This window comes from Sapajus apella, unplaced genomic scaffold, assembly GCF_009761245.1.
Source record: "Sapajus apella isolate SASKATOON/1434 unplaced genomic scaffold, GSC_monkey_1.0 scaffold4, whole genome shotgun sequence".
NCBI lineage: Eukaryota > Metazoa > Chordata > Mammalia > Primates > Cebidae > Sapajus > Sapajus apella.
This window is the reverse complement of record NW_022436944.1, coordinates 8,359,880-8,375,113: the sequence shown is the minus strand read 5'-3', so window position 1 is coordinate 8,375,113 and position 15,234 is coordinate 8,359,880. Positions and strand designations below refer to the sequence as shown.

The 15,234-nt window shown below is 38.6% G+C and overlaps 1 protein-coding gene across 5 annotated transcripts in view; it reads right to left on the bottom strand.

The window, feature by feature from the left end:
- IFT80 (intraflagellar transport 80) overlaps positions 1-15,234 on the bottom strand; it is a 144,728-nt gene that overhangs the window by 59,451 nt on the left and 70,043 nt on the right. For all 5 annotated transcript variants that reach the window (XM_032261913.1, XM_032261938.1, XM_032261904.1 and 2 more), the window contains one exon: positions 1,632-1,811. In XM_032261913.1, the coding sequence (XP_032117804.1) occupies positions 1,632-1,811 (180 nt within the window). The remainder of the gene's footprint in view (positions 1-1,631; positions 1,812-15,234) is intronic.

Sequence of the window (15,234 nt, the reverse complement as noted above, 5' to 3'; positions counted from 1 at the left end):
ATGAATTGATGATTTTAGGGGCTGAGTACATGGGGATTCATCATACTACTCTGTGTGTGTTTTATATTCTCTAAATAAAAAGTTTTACAATTTTAAAATAAATAAACAGAACAAAGGAAAGTATAATATATTTAATTATTAGGACTCTAGTGACAATATTATCCAAATTTTAAAATCTGGATACCTGGGCTAACAGAATATTTGAATAGGTCTGCACAAGAAATCACATGATATATGCTTCTAGATTTTTATAGTAATAATATGAATTATGAATACTGAAGAAAGAGGCAGCTGATACAGACAAAAGGAAGAAGAGGAAGGTCGAGCCTTCTTTTTCAGAGGATTTTCGTCAGCACATTGTACCTCGGTCTTCTCCTTGTACCTTTCTTCAACTAATTATTAATATATTAAGTGCAAGGCACTGGGCTAGAGGCCCTGAAGAAGGGATAAAGATGAGCCATGAGGATACTTGTGCCCTCTCACTGATGTCCTGTGACCTGTAAAACATTTCCCCCCACTTCCCATTGCCACATTCCAACCTTCTCGTATTAATCTACAAAATATTTCACTTCAAAATGTTCTTCTGATGGGATTGAGGATACACTATTCCAAAATATGGCACTATGGCATACTGAATAAGCTAAAGGAATTTGATAAAACTAGAGCGGCAGGAGATCACTCTGACCTTCCCCTACTCTTCTTCCCAATACAGGTCATAAAACCTAGGAAGGATTTTCTGACCTTTCCCTGAAGCAGGTCATAAGACTCTCATATGAGAGGTGCCCTCCCTATACCCAGAGGAAAGTTATATTCTTATTTCTGAAGACACAGGGACACAGAGAATAATCTAAACACACAGGCCTTGCTAAATTTCCCCCAGCTTATTACCACAAAATCGTTATCTTTTTTGCCCTATTGTGTATCGCCACAACTGTCTACTCTTCATCAAACCTGCATAAAAGCACACGGGTTTAACTGTTTCTTCAGGTCTTCATTTCCTCAGGAAGGCTCTGGTATCATGTAAAACTTACATGCAATCAGTTAATATGCTTTTTTCTTGTTAATATATCTTTTGTTACAGGGAGGTCAGTCATGAACCTAGAATCGGTAGAGAGATTTTTCTTCCCCTACACTTCCTAATTCCCAATAAGAACTTCCTATACCATTTTCCCATTTTGACTCTCCTTAGGTAATTCTTAAAAGAAAAAAAATTTTTTTAAATCAGGTTAAATAAGTTATCCAATTACAAATAAGTAAAACAATTAACCCTGTGAGTAACTGGCAGATTAGACCTGCCTTGGAGTCAGCTCCAGGAGTTAAATCAAATATGTTCCTATTTGTTACAACTTCTTCTCTCCTTCCCTCACTGAATCCACCTATTTCCTCAAGGTTTCCAATTTCATTGTTTTTGTCCTAAAAGTACAATGGAAGAGCTTGGGGAATTCAGGTTCTATTTCTGTGAAAGGTTCTTATGTCAGAGAAAAGTAACTAATGGCATAGTTAAAATATTTCTAATGTGACTGAACTTTTATAAGCTTGACTAAATATAATTATGAAGATAACTCCATATTCTGTACAGTCAACTAATACAAAAAGAAGTAGGTTTAATCAAACTTGGAACATAATCATACCTGCATGGTCCTTCTTTTAGTTAATGTAACTTGAAAATTTTTCCACTCCCAATGTTGTTCCACCACATGTGCAAAAACAACATGTCCATTTCCACAGGCTCCAGCAATCTGAGTGCCATCAATAGACCACGCGATATTAAATATGCTGCCAGTGTTGGGTTTTTCTAATGCGTATGACCACTGGGGAGGAAAAAACAAGAAAAAAATTGACTTATTGAAAAAAAAATTTTAGGAAGTTTTAAATCAGGCACGTGACAACATATTAGGTCATTTTTAAAAGAATATGTTTATTCTGGAACTATGAAACACTACATGAATACTATTTTATATATTAATGGAATTTTTCTAAATAAAATTATATTGTACTGAATAGAAAATACAGATATAATTGTTAAAGTCCATAGTAGAACATCATGATAAAACGGTGTATGAAATATCTCAGGAACTGTAAAAAACCCACATCATTTTAATGTACATTATTACTTTTAGGTAATAACACTTTAGGTAAACACAAAGATTCTGTAGAAAAAACAAAGACATCTTACTATTCATTCTTAAGGCTGCATATAGTCTTCACATCTAAAAAATTCTCATTACAATATTTTAAGAATGTCACAAAAAAACTGAAACTAAACACACAATGTAACTAAAACAGCTCTACACACATCATGAAATTACATGCAACTGGATCTATTTTTTTTGTTTGTTTTAACAGGCTACAGTTAGTATAACCTCTCCTAGAACCTATCTGTCTGTTTGAGAAAGTTATCTAGAGATATCAATAAGCATTAAATAGGACAAAAGAGATTCTGGTGCATGTGTATAAATAAGACATAAGAAAACAATCCAAACTTTTTGATACATGGTATTATGTGTACTTGTTTCATTTTTTCAGATGCAACATATGGTATTTGCCAGGATGATTAATTTGACTAAACTTATATACATATTCTCTTTCCATTCTTCCAGCCTTTACAGCCTGTAGTCACAGTCTTGATTTTGTTGTTGTTGCTCTTGGCTGGAGATATATATATGGCTTGTTTGTTTTATATTTTTTTCAAAAATTGTTTTACAATGTTTGTTTCAAACATTTTTATAGTTTAGTTTACATTTTACATTTTTTTCCAGAAATACTCATTATTAGCTACAGGCTCACTTTGACACCAAATTTGGAAGAAATGGAAAAATACAGGTAAAGATTTACTAACTGATGCTATTACAAATCAAGACTTTAAAATTCCTAACAAAAGTTCACACATAACATAAAAATACTGAAAGGCTCTTTGACCACTCACTGACACTTTTTTTCAACTCTCACCACCCTCCAACTTTGCAGCTACTAACTGTTGCTTTAATGGCTTAAGTAAAGGCCTAATAATAAAGTTATCAAGAAGAAGATAATGAACAAACCATAACCTTTGTTTCATCAGCAGTATGAAAATACCAGAAACTTTCTTTTTGAAAATTAAGAAGAATAAATTTTTAAAAATACATATAATATTTGATGTCGTCTTTTGAAAATAGCTGTAGAAGACTGGGAATTTCAAAGATACTAATGATCTGCTTTGGGTGATAAAATGAAATTAATTCACTTCTGTCTGACAAGAATTATGAAACATTACATGAATACTATTTTACATAAAGATTAAAAGTGGTTGATAATGACAAATGAGACTTGATTTATTGACATATAGGCTTACGACATAGCTCTCTCTTTTTCTAAATCCAGTCTATACTCATGGTGCAGAAGAAACTGAGATCTTAGTTTAATTTGTATTTTGAAACCATATATTCATATAATAGTCCCCCTTTAACCATGGGGATAAGTCCCAGGATTCCCAGTGGAAGCCTAAAACTATGGATAATACCAAAGCCTATATATCCTATGTTTTTATCTACACATACATACCTACGTTAAAGTTTAATTTATAAATTAGGGAAAGTAAGAGGTTAACAATGTCTAATAACACAATAGAACAATTATAAAAATATACCATAGCAAAAGTTATGTGAATGTAGTCTCTATTTCTGGAAATTTCCATTTTGGACTGCAGTTGACAGAGGGTAACTGAACTCACAGAAAGAGGAAACGCGAAAAAGGGAGGACTACTGTATTTAAAGTATGGTTTTAAAACACTCAAAGAACCAAATCAGCCAGAAAAAAAAGTCTTACTAAAATTAAACAGAAATATTTATGTAAGAACTTATAGATGCATGATCCCAAGAGGACAAAATGGAAAGAAATGCTAAGATAATAGTATATCATCATCCTATATTCAACTGACTTCCTTTACAGTCCACATGAACCAACAAAAAGAAAATCTGCAACATGCAACTTATCCCTGAAAACACGTTTCAAGAAATACAGATTGAGTATCCTTTACCAGAAATGCTTGGGGGACAGAAGTGAATTTTGGATTTTTTCAGATTTTGAAATATTTTCATATACATAATTAGATATCTTGAGAATGAGACCCAAATCTAAACAGAAAATTCACTTATGTTTCATATACATGTTATGCACATAGCATGAAGGTGATTTTTTTATATATTTCTTATAATTTTGTGCAAGAAACAAAGTTTTGTAATTGTTTTGGTTGTGGCCTGTCACATGAAGTTAAGTGTTGAAATTTTCCACTTGTGGCATCATGTTGGTGCTCAAAAAGTTTTAGATTTTGGAGTATTTTGGCTTTTGAATTTTTCAGATTAGGAATGCTCAATCTGTATAACAGTATTATAATAGTAAAGTTTTAAGTTCTTACATTAAAATTTTTTTAATTTACAATTTAAAAATTATTTTAAATGTAAGCATTAAAAATTAAAATTTCATCACCCAGGTATTAAGCCTAGTACCCATTAATTATTACAAATCCCTATGATACAAATTACCTATATAACAAATCTGCACATGTACCCCTGAACTCAAAATGAAAGTTAAAAAAATAAATGATTTCTCTCTTTTAGATTATTCTAGTAATAAAACCATATAATCAAAACCTAATCAGCAGAGAATAAGTCTTTAATAGTTACTAAAATTGGGGAGACATACTGGAACTATTCCAAAAAACTGAAAAGGAGGCATTCCTCCCTAACTCATTCTATGAGGCATCCTGAAACCAACATCCTAGCAGAGATAAAACAACAAAAAAAGAAAACCTCAGGCCAATATCTTTGATGAACATCAGTGCAATAATCCTCAACAAAATACTGGCAAGGTGAATCCAGCAGCACATCAAAAAGCTTATCCACCATGATCAAGTAGGCCTCATCCCCAGATGCAAGACTGGTTCAACATATGCGAATCAATAAATGTAATTCATTACATAAACAGAACTAAAGACAAACCACGATTATCTCAGTAGATGCAGAAAAGGCTTCTGATAAAATTCAACATCCCTTTATGTTAACCACTCTCAATAAACTAAGTATTGAAGAAACATACTTCAAAATAATAAGAAACATATATGACAAACTCACAGCCAATATCACATCAAAAGGGCAAAAGTTGGAAGCATTCACTTTGCAAACCGGCACAGGACAAGGATGCCCTCTCTTACCATTCCTATTCAATACATCTAGCCAGGGCAATCAGGCAAGGATAAATAATAAGCGTACTCAAATAGGGAGAGAGGAACTCAAACTATCCCTATTTGCAGATGACATGATCCTATTATATATCTAGAAAACTCTATCATCTCAGTCCAAAAGCTTTCTAAGCTTATAAGCAACTTCAGCAAAGGTTCAGGATACAAAATCGATGTGCAAAATCACTAGCATTCCTATACACCAAAAACAGAGAAGCAGAGAGCCCAATCACGAATGAACTCCCATTCACAACTGTCACAAAAAGAATAAAATACCAAGGAATACAGCTAACAACGGAAGTGAAAAACCTCTACAAGAACCACAAACCACTGCTCAAAGAAATCACAGGTGACACAAATGGAAAAATACTCCATGCTCATGAATAGGAAGAATCAATATTGTGAAAATGGAGGCCAGGCGCGGTGGCTCACGCCTGTAATCCCAGCACTTTGGGAGGCCAAGGCAGGTGGATCACGAGGTCAGGAGATCGAGACCATCCTGGCCAACATGGTGAAACCCCCTCTCTACTAAAATACAAAATAATTAGCCAGGCGTGATGGTGCACACCTGTAGTCCCAGCTGCTCAGGAGGCTGAGGCAGGGGAATCGCTTGAACCTGTGTGGCAGAGGATGCTGTGAGCCAAGATCGTGCCACCGCACTACAGCCTAGGCGACGGAGCAAGACTTCGTGTCAAAAATATATATATGTATTGTGAAAATGGCCATACCGCCCAAAGCAATGTATGGATTCAATGCTATTTTCATTTAACTACCATTGATATTCTTCACAGAACTAGAAAACAACTTTTAAAAAATTCATATGGAGCCAAAAAAGAGCCCAAATAGCCAAAGACAATCCTAAGCAAAAAGAACAAAGCTGGAGGCAATGTATTACTTGACTTCAATGTATTACTTGTACTACAGGGCTACAATAACCAAAACAGCATGGTACTGGTATAAGTACAGGCACAAAGACCAATGAAACAAAACAGAGAACCCAGAAATAGGACTGCATACTTAGAACTATCTAATCTTCGACAAATCTGACAAAGCAAGCAATGAGGAAAGGATTCCCTATTTAATAAACGGTGTTGGGACAGTGGCTCACACCTGTAATACCAGCACTTTGGGAGGCTGAGGCAGGCAGATCACCTGAGGTCAGGAGTTCAAGAGCATCCTGACCAACATGGAGAAACCCCGTCTCTACTAAAAATACAAAATTAGCTGGGTGTGGTGGTGCATGCCTGTAATCCCAGCCACTCAGGAGGCTGAGGCAGGAGAATGGCTTGAACCGGGGAGGTGGAGGTTGCGATGAGCTGAGATCGTGCCATTGCATTCCAGCCTGGGCAACAAGAGTGAAACTCCAACTCAAAATAAATAAATATATAAAAATAAATAAATAAATAAAAATAAATAAATAAATAAATAAATAAAAATGGTGTTGGGATAACTGGCTAGCCATATGCAGGAAACTGAAACTAGACCCCTTCCTTAAACCATATACAAAAATTAACTCAAGATGGATTAAAGACAAACATAAAACACAAAACTATAAAAATCCTACAAGAAAACCTAGGCAATATCACTCAGGGCATAGGCATGGGTACAGATTTCATGATGAAGATGCTAAAAGCAATTGCAAAAAAGACAAACATTGACAATTAGGATCTAATTAAAGAATTTCTATATAGCAAAATAAACCATCAACAGAGTAAAGAGACAACCTACAGAATGGGAGAAAATTTTTGCAAACTATGCATCTGACAAAGATCTAATATCCAGTATCTCTTAGTAATTTAAACAAATTTAGAAGAAAACAACCCCATTAAAAAGTGGGCAAAGGACATGAAAACACACTTCTCAAAAGAAGACATACATGTGGCGAACAGTCATATGAAAGAAAGCTCAACATCACTAATCATTGGAGAAATGCAAATCAAAACCACAGTGAGATACCATCTCACACCAGTCAGAATGGCTACTACTCAAAAGTCAGGCCAAGCACAGTAGCTCACACCTGTAATCCCAGCACTTCAGGAGGCTGAGGCAGCTGGATCACTTGAGGTCAGTAGTTCAAGACCAGCCTGGCTAACATAGTTAAACCCTGTCCCTAATGAAAATACAAAAATTAGCCAGGCATGGTGGTAGGCTCCTATAGTCCCAGCTACTTGGGAGGTTGAGGCAGGAGAATCACTTGAACCCATGAGGTGGAGGTTGCAGTGAGCTGAGATCATGCCAGTGCATTCCCCAACCTGGGTGACAGAGGGAGACTCCATCTCAAAAAAAAAAGTAAAAAAATAACAGATGCTGGAGAGCTTGTAAAGAAAAAGAAATGCTTTTACACTGTTGGCGGGAGTGCAAATTAGTTCATTGTGGAAGACAGTGTGGTGATTCCTCAAAGAGCTAAAATCAGAACTACCATTCGGCCCATCAATCCATTACTGGGTATACACCCAAAGGAATATAAATTGTTCTATTATAAAGACATACGCAGCCATATGTTCATTGTAGCACAATAGCAAAGACATGGAATCAACCTAAATGCCCATCAATTATAGACTGGATAAAGAAATGTGGTACATATATGCCATGGAATTCTAGGTAGCCATAAAAAGGAATGAGATTATGTCCTTTACTGAGACATGGATGGAGCTGGAGGGACATTAATTATCCTTAGCAAACTAACACAGGAGCAGAAAACCAAATGCCACAAGTTATCATTTATAAGTGGGAGCTAAATGATGAACACATGGACACATGAGGAGAACAACATACACTGGGTCCTGCTGGGGGGTGGAAGGTGGGAAGAAGGAGAGGATCAAGAAAAATAACTAGTGGATACTAACCTTAATGTCTGAGTGATGAAATAATCTGTACAACAAACTACCATGACACACATGTATGTATGTAACAAATCTGCACATCCTGCACATGTACCCCTGAACTTAAAAGTTAAAATAAAACTAGGGAGACAGGGTTATATTTTTCCAATGAGTAAATTGAATAATTTTTATTGGTAAATTAAAAAATGCATTTATCATTTGTGCTTTTAAAAGAGATCTTTTTAACACCCTAATTCTCTTTTCTTCCCCAAATATGCTATAAAATACTTGATTCACATTTGTATTACTATCTTCTAAAAGGGAAGGAGACGGCTGTCCTGGGTGTAATTTAGTGGTACTGACGGTGAGAACCCTGGTAGATGAATTTTAAATATCCCTCTTGATGGGGCTCAGAACACACTACCTCCAAAGTATGGCACATTGACATAGAGAACACAGCAGAAGCAGTAACGTCATTCTCTAGCCTTCTTCCACCCTTCTCCCAGGGCAGGTCAATTCATCAAGGGAGAGTGACCTTCCCTGTACTGGAAGGAGAGACATCCTTATCTCTAAAGACACAGGGACAGAGGGAAGATCCAAGATGGCCGTTTAGGAACAGCTCGGAGTTGCAGCTCCCAGAGAAAGCGCAGAGGGTGAGTGGACACCACATTTTTATTGCCCACGGACCAGGAGATTCCCAGGCGGAGGTGCCCCACAGGTCGCCAGCCAGGAGATTCCCAGGCAGAGGTGCCCCACAGGTCGCCAGCGCGGCTGTTGTGGCCGGCGGGGTTCTTTTGGTAGACACGGCTGCTTTGACCCGCGTGGCTGCTTTGTCGGCGCCCCGGCCAGCAGTTCTCCCTACAAAATACACTGGTCTGGGTGCCCTTTTGGCTGGCGATTGGAGACCTGGGAAGTCACCCATTCATCTGATTAAAGAGGGGACTGAACAGGGAGCAAGGCCAGGAGATTCCTGGGCAAAAAAAAAAGCGCCACGAATCTCAAAGCAGCTGTTTAAGCCTGCGCAGTGAGTCACCACCCGGGAAATCAAACAGATCCCAGCGCCGTTTCAACAGGCGACGGGGATAGAGTCAACTATTTAACTAAAAAAAGAAAAAAAAGGCTCGGAGGCAGGGAGCCAGGTGATCAGGCTCGGTCCCACCCCCACAAAAGAACAGCAATCAGAAACTCTCTGGATTGAGAGTTTCACAGCAAGCGCAGCTCAACCCGGGACGGTCCAGCTCTGTGGGGAAGGGGCGTCAGCCATTACTGAGGCACTCCACCACTACTGACACCATTGCAGAGGCAGCGTGCCATTGCCAAGGCAACCCGCCATTGCCGAGGCTGCCTGTTATTGCCAAGGCAACCTGCCATTACAGAGAGAGTCTGCCAATACACAGGCGGGCCACCATTGCTGAGGCAGTTCTAACTACACCCATATAAACAAGGCTGCAGGGAAGTTCACAGGGCAGCTGGCCAGAGCCCACAGCAGCTCAGCAAAGCCTCTGCAGGCAGACTGTGACTAGGCTGCCTCCTTGCTGGGCAGGGCAGCCCTGAAAAAAAAAAAAAGGTAGCAGCACAACGGAAACTCATAAATAAAGCCCTAAATCCCTGGGACAGAGCACCTGGGAACAAAAAGCGGTTTATGAGTTCTGCTGCAGCAGACCTAAACGTACCTGCCCAGCAGCTCTGAATGAACAACGGAGCTCACAGCTCAGCACTTGAGCCCCTATAAAGGACAGACTGTCTCCTCAAGCAGCTCCCTGACCCCTGTATATCCAAAGAGCCACCTCATAAAGAAGAGATCAGACTGACATTTTTGGCGGGTATCCTTCTGGGACAAAGATAGCAGAAGAAGAAACTGGTAGCAACCCTTACTATTCTGTAGCTGCTGCAGGCGATCCCTAGACAAGCAGGGCCTAGAATGGACCTCAGCAATCCTACAGCAGAGGGGCCAGACTGTTTGTTGGAAGGAAAACTAAGAAACAGAAATAACTTCATCATCTACAAACAGAACATCCACTCAGAGACCCAATCTGAAAGTCAGCAAACTGAAAGTCAGCAACTACAAAGAAGACAGGAAGATGAATCCATAAAGATGGGAAGAAACCAGCACAAAAACGATGAAAACACCCGAAACCAGAACACCTCTCCTCCTAAAAGGGATCACAATTCCCCACCAGCAAGGGAACAAGGTTGGATGAAGAACAAGTGTGATGAAATGACAGAATCAGACTTCAGAAGGTGGGTAGTAAGAAACTTCTGTGAACTAAAAGAACATGTTCTAACCCAATGCAAAGAAACTAAGAACCTTGAAAAAAGATTTGACCATATGCTAATGAGAATGGACAAATTAGAAAGGAATATAAGTGAATTGATGGAGCTGAAAAACACAACACGAGAACTTCACGAAGCATGCACAAGTATCAACAGCCGAATTGACCAAGCAGAAGAAAGGATATCAGAGGTCGAAGATGAACTCAATGAAATAAAACAAGAAGGCATGATTAGAGAAAAAAGGGTAAAAAGGAATGAACAAAGTCTCCAAGAAATGTGGGACTATGTGAAAAGACCTAATCTACGTTTGATAGGTGTACCTGAATGCGACGAAGAGAATGAATCCAAGCTGGAAAATACTCTTCAGGATATTATCCAGGAAAACTTCCCCAACCTAGCAAGGCAGGCCAATATTCAAGTCCAGGAAATACAGAGAACACCACAAAGATATTCCTCAAGAAGAGCAACCCCAAGGCACATAATCGTCAGATTCACAAGAGTTGAAATGAAGGAGAAAATACTAAGGGCAGCCAGAGAGAAAGGTCGGATTACCCATAAAGGGAAGCCCATCAGACTTACAGCAGATCTCTCAGCAGAAACCCTACAAGCCAGAAGAGAGTGGGGGCCAATATTCAACATCCTTAAAGAAAAGAACTTTCAACCCAGAATCTCCTATCCAGCCAAACTAAGCTTCATAAGTGAAGGAAAAATAAAATCCTTTGCGAACAAGCAAGTACTCAGAGATTCCGTCACCACCAGGCCTGCTTTACAAGAGCTCCTGAAAGAGGCTCTACACATATAAAGGAACAACCAGTACCAGCCACTCCAAAAACATGCCAAATGGTAAAAAGAATCAACACAATGAAGAATCTGCATCAGCTAATGGGCAAAACAGCCAGCTAGCATCAAAATGGCAATATCAAATTCACACATAACAATATTAACCCTAAATGTAAATGGACTAAATGCCCCAATCAAAAGACACAGACTTGCAAATTGGATAAAAAGCCAAAACCCATCGGTGTGCTGTATCCAGGAAACCCATCTCACATGCAAGGATACACAAAAGCTCAAAATAAAGGGATGGAGGAAGATTTACCAAGCAAATGGAGAGCAAAAAAAAGCAGGAGTTGCAATTCTCATCTCTGATAAAATAGACTTTAAAACAACAAAGATCAAAAGAGACAAAGAAGGCCATTACATAATGGTAAAAGGATCAATGCAACAAGAAGAGCTAACGATCCTAAATATATAAGCAACCAATACAGGAGCACCCAGATACATAAGGCAAGTTCTTAATGACTTACAAAGAGACTTAGACTCCCACACAATGATAGTGGGAGACTTTAACACCCCATTGTCAATATTAGACAGATCAACCAGACAGAAAATTAACAAGGATATCCAGGACTTGAACTCAGACCTGGACCAAGCAAACCTAAAAGACATTTACAGAACTCTCCACCCCAAATCCACAGAATATACATTCTTCTCAGCACCACATCACAGGTATTCTAAAATTGACCACATAATTGGGAGTAAATCACTCCTCAGCAAATGCAAAAGAATGGAAATCATAACAAACAGTCTGTCAGACCACAGTGCAATAAAGTTAGAACTCAGAATTCAAAAACTAACTCAGAACCACACAGCTTCATGGAAACTGAACAACTTGCTCTTCAATGTTGACTAGATAAACAATGAAATGAAGGCAGAAATAAAGATGTTCTTCGAAACCAACGAGAATGAAGTCACAACATACCAGAATCTCTGGGACATATTTAAAGCAGTCTCTAGAGGAAAGTATATAGCAACAAGTGACCACATGAGAAGAAAGGAGAGATCTAAAATTGACACCCTATCGTCAAAACTGAAAGAGCTAGAGGAGCAAGATCAAAAAAACTCAAAATCTAGCAGAAGTCAAGAAAGAGCTAAGATCAGAGCAGAACTGAAGGAGATAGAGACACAAAAAATCCTTCAAAAAATCAATAAATCCAGGAGCTGTTTTTTTGAAAACATCAACAAAATAGACAGACCACTAGCCAGATTAATAAAAAAGAAAAGAGAGAATAATCAAATTGATGCGATAAAAAATGATAAAGGGGTATCAGCACAGATTCCACAGAAATTCAAACCATCATCAGAGATTATTACAAACAACTCTATGCACATAAACTAGTAAACCTGGAAGAAATGGATAAATTCCTGGACACTTGCCTCCTCCCAAGCCTAAACCAGGAAGAAGCCCAAACCCTGAACAGACCCATAACAAGGTCTGAAGTTGAGGCAGCAATTAAGAGCTTACCATCCAAAAAAACCCCAGGGCCAGAGGGGTTCACAGCCGAATTCTACCAGACATACAAAGAGGAGCTGGTACCATTCTTTCTGAAACTATTCCAAACAATACAAAAAGAGGGAATCCTTCCCAAATCATTTTATGACACCAACATCATCCTGATTCCAAAACCCGGCAGAGACTCAACAAGAAAAGAAAACTTCAGGCCAATATCCATGATGAACATAGACACAAAAATCTTCAATAAAATACTGGCAAGCCGATTGCAACAGCACATCAAAAAGCTTATCCACCATGATCAAGTCGGCTTCATCCTGGGGATGCAAGGATGGTTCAACATACGCAAGTCTATAAATGTAATTCACCACATAAACAGAACCAAAGACAAAAATCACATGATTATCTCAATTGATGCAGAGAAGGCCTTCGACAAAATTCAACAGCCCTTTATGCTAAAAACCCTCAATGAGCTAGGTATTGACAGAACATATCTCAAAATAATAAAAGCTATTTACGACAAGCCAACAGCCAATATCATACTGAATGGGCAAAAACTGGAAGCATTCCCTTTGAAATCTGGCACTAGACAAGGATGCCCTCTCTCACCACTCCTATTCAGTATAGTACTAGAAGTTCTAGCCAGAGCAATCAGGCAAGAAAAAGAAATAAAGCATATTCAAATAGGAAAGGAGGAAGTCAAATTGTCTCTATTTGCAGACGACATGATTGTATATCTAGAAGACCCCATCGTCTCAGCCCAAAAGCTCCTGAAACTGATAAGCAAGTTCAGCAAAGTCTCAGGATACAAAATCAATGTGCAAAAATCACATGCATTCCTATACACCAATAACAGACTTAAAGAGAGCCAAATCAATGTGGCACATATACACTATGGAATATTATGCAGCCATCAAAAACAATGAGTTTGGGTCCTTTGTAGGGACATGGATGAACCTGGAAACCATCATTCTCAGCAAACTGACAGGAGAGCAGAAGATCAAACACCGCATGTTCTCACTCATAGGCGGATGTTGAACAATGAGAACACATGGACACAGGGAGGGGAGCACTACACACTGGGGTCAGTTGGGGGGAAATAGGGGAGGGACAGTGGGGGGTGGGGAGCTGGGGAGAGATTGCAAGGGGAGAAATGCCATATGTAGGTGATGGGGAGGAAGGCAGCAAATCACACTGCCACATGTGTACCTATGCAACAATTTTGCAAGTTCTTCACATGTACCCCAAAACCTAAAATGCAATAAAATAAATAAATGGAAAAAAAAAAAAGAACAAACTTACATTCCCAATTGCCACAAAGAGAATACAATACCTAGGAATACAACTAACAAGGAACGTAAAGGACCTGTTCAAGGAGAACTACGAGCCACTGCTCAACGAAATAAGAGAGGACACAAACAGATGGAGAAACATTCCATGTTCATGGTTAGGAAGAATCAATATCGTGAAAATGGCCATACTGCCCAAAGTAATTTACAGATTCAACGCTATCCCCATCAAGCTACCAATGACCTTCTTCACAGAACTGGAAAAAAACACCTTAAACTTCATATGGAACCAAAAGAGAGCCTGCATAGCCAAGTCAATTTTAAGCAAAAAGAACAAAGCCTCAGGCATCACACTACCGGACTTCAAGCTATACTACAAGGCTACAGTAATCAAAACAGCATGGTACTGGGTACCAAAACAGAGATATAGACCAATGGAACAGAACAGAGGCCTTGGAGGCAACACAACATATTTACAACCATCTGATCTTTGACAAACCTGACAAAAACAAGCAATGGGGAAAGGATTCCCTGTTTAATAAATGGTGTTGGGAAAACTGGATAGCCATGTGCAGAAAGCAGAAACTGGACCCCTTCCTGACACCTTACACTAAAATTAACTCCAGGTGGATTAAAGACTTAAACATAAGACCTAACACTATAAAAACCCTAGAAGAAAATCTAGGCAAAACCATTCAGGACATAGGTGTAGGCAAGGACTTCATGACCAAAACACCAAAAGCATTGACAACAAAAGCAAAAATAGACAAATGGGACCTAATCAAACTCCACAGCTTCTGCACAGCAAAAGAAACAGTCATTAGAGTGAATTGGCAACCAACAGAATGGGAAAAAATTTTTGCAGTTTACCCATCTGACAAAGGGCTGATATCCAGAATTCACAAAGAACTAAAACAGATTTACAAGAAAAAAACTAACAAGCCCATTCAAAAGTGGGCAAAGGATATGAACAGATATCTTTATAACAGATGTCTTTATAAAAGAAGACATACATGAGGCCAACAAACATATGAAAAAATGCTCATCATCACTGGTCATCAGAGAAATGAAAATCAAAACAACATTGAGATACCATCTCACGCCAGTTAGAATGGCGATCATTAAATCAAAAAATCTGGAGACAACAGATGCTGGAGAGGATGTGGAGAAATAGGAACACTTTTATACTGTTGGTGGGAGTGTAAATTAGTTCAACCATTGTTGAAGACAATGGTTCCACATTGTGGAAGACAGTGTGGCGATTCCTCAAGGACCTAGAAATAGAAATTCCATTTGACCCAGCAATCCCATTACTGGGTATATATCCAAAGGATTATAAAT